The 2,370-nt window shown below is 26.5% G+C and overlaps 1 protein-coding gene across 1 annotated transcript; it reads left to right on the top strand.

Annotated features, from left to right (window-relative positions):
- The first annotated feature begins 418 nt into the window (after positions 1 to 418).
- On the top strand, positions 419 to 1,059 carry LOC107059126 (21 kDa protein-like). The gene is made up of 2 exons (XM_015305553.1): positions 419 to 432; positions 705 to 1,059. Exons 1-2 carry the CDS (start codon positions 419 to 421, stop codon positions 1,057 to 1,059), a joined length of 369 nt encoding a protein of 122 aa, XP_015161039.1.
- Positions 1,060 to 2,370: the final 1,311 nt, after the last annotated feature.

Genomic DNA, 2,370 nt, shown 5'->3' with positions numbered 1-2,370 from the left:
AATATATAAAAATAAAATTAGAAAAAGAATAAGGTAAAAAAAAAGAAGATAACTTGTACATTAAAAAAAAGTACACAATTTTTATTGGAAAGGGAAAAAGTAATTGTCATATTTATCACTTCATTCATTAATGTCGTTTGCATTTGTTATCTTAGTTCTAATTTTTTTTAAAATTTAATCCTACCTAATTAACTAAAAAATGGGCCCCCCAATTTATTGGGGCCTAAGGCCAAAAACTTTTTTTTATACCTTACCAGCCGTCCCTGAGTAAGCCTCTTGCACAAGTTGATAGTGATGTCAAAATTAAGGGCATAGGGCCATGTTTACCCTTTACAGCTCAACTGAAAAGTGCATCAAATCAGGAAATATATCCACTACTTATATATAAGTGTGGATAACTACACAGGTGGCGGTCGAAATGCGTGCTCACCTGTGTGGTTTCACACTTACAGATACATTTCTCTATTTTATTTTTTCGTTTTAATTTATTTGTTTTATTTTTTAATTTTCTTATATATCTAAAAATTGTGTTAAAAAATATTATAAATCATACTAATTGACAACTTAAAATTCATATAAAAAATTGATTGCTTATAAAAAAAATCGATTGATTCATAAAATTAATCTATCTATGTCACATAAAATGGGACAGAGTTTATACGAACATCTTGTAAGTCAACAACTTATCCAAATCTCTGTTTCAGTTCATTATCAAGCCGTTCAAATGCTATTGGAGTTTCTCCACAACTCCTAGCACATGAATCCCTCACCGTTAGCCTCGAAACAGCCCAATCAACATCCGCTATGATGTTGAAATTGGCATACAGTCAAGGCATGGCGCCTAGAGAGGTAGGCGCCATGCGTGACTGTGTGGAGGAATTAAGTGACGCAGTTAGTGGAATTAAAAAATCTTTAGGGGAAATGAAGGAATTGAGGGGAAAAGATTTTGATCTGAAAATGAATGATATTCAAACATGGGTGAGCGCCGCCTTGACCGACGAGCAATGCTTTGGCTTTAATCAACAGTCTTGCTGCCCTTCACGGCTAAAGTATAATTAATTAAAACGACAATTTAGTATATATATATATATATATATATTGTATGTTGTTAATTAATCTTCATTTAGAAAAAAGTGTAGTTAATTCATGCTTAGTTGATTGCTGTAATGTAATAGATAAGATGTTTGTTTGTGATGAATTTCTTAAATGAAAATGTTCCATATGCATTTGTTGAAAAGTTACTACTTCAATTTACTAAATACACGGTGCATCAAGTGTACTTGGTAGTAATCCTCTCTATATTTTGCTTATTTCTAAAATAAATTTTCATTTTTAGTTGTAATTTTTTTAAAAAAATTATAATGGATGAGGGATAGATATGATGTGGCAGACACAAGTTGTATGAGGCTCTTATTAGAATTTGCCAAGTGAATTATTGGGTTCCATTTTCAGAAAAATGGGCAAAATCCATTCCCCTCTCTTCCTTTTTAACTTTTTCTCTTTGATTGAAATCTTCAAATTTTCAACATCTCTTTTTTTTATTTTTTAAAATAATTTTATTTATAAAAATGTGAAATTTAGTCTAATTCATCGCACTTTTAACATTTGATATTATTTTTCTTTCATGTATTGATTATTTTACATTACCAAAAATAATTATTAAAAATTATTTGTCAATTAACAAATTAAATTATTATTTTTATTTTTATTTTTTATTTTCATTACACTAATAATTAATTATTCTTAAAAATATAAACAAAATTTGTAAAATTGCAAAAATAATTCTCAAGGAGTAAATTAATAAAGTATCTTTTTTATTTATAATTTCATAAAGAATCTGTAAAAAATAAAATAACTAATACGAAAAACGAAAGGAGTATAAATTATTATTTTTTTCTCTTTCAATAATTTCATATAAACTTAAATTCATCAAATATTCACAAGAAAATATAATGGAAAGAGCATCAATAATTTTGAAAAATAATTTCATAAGTTTTTGTACTATCTTAATGTAGCCCAAAATCGTACTATCTTAATGTAACCTAAAATCGATTTTTTTTCATAAACACTTAAATATATACATACTCTTCCGTCAATTTATATGATATCTTTTTATTCTTGAAATCAAGCAATGTGAAATTTAATTAATATTTTAAAATATATTTTTATTTTTTATATTAACATAAGAACTACAACTTATAATGTTTGTTCATAAATAATCCTTCCCACTAAGTTGCAATTCAACCAAAAATACTATAAGTTGCAATTCTTATCATGTTTGCTTATGAAAAAAAATACATCTTATAGCTTGAATTTCAAGAAAAAAATAATCGAATAAAATGATGGAGAGAGTAAAATGAAATTTTTTTT

This window comes from Solanum tuberosum, unplaced genomic scaffold (assembly GCF_000226075.1).
Source record: "Solanum tuberosum cultivar DM 1-3 516 R44 unplaced genomic scaffold, SolTub_3.0 scf00838, whole genome shotgun sequence".
Lineage (NCBI taxonomy): Eukaryota > Viridiplantae > Streptophyta > Magnoliopsida > Solanales > Solanaceae > Solanum > Solanum tuberosum.
Note: the sequence above shows the minus strand (reverse complement) of the source record. Positions and strands in the feature narration are given on the sequence as shown.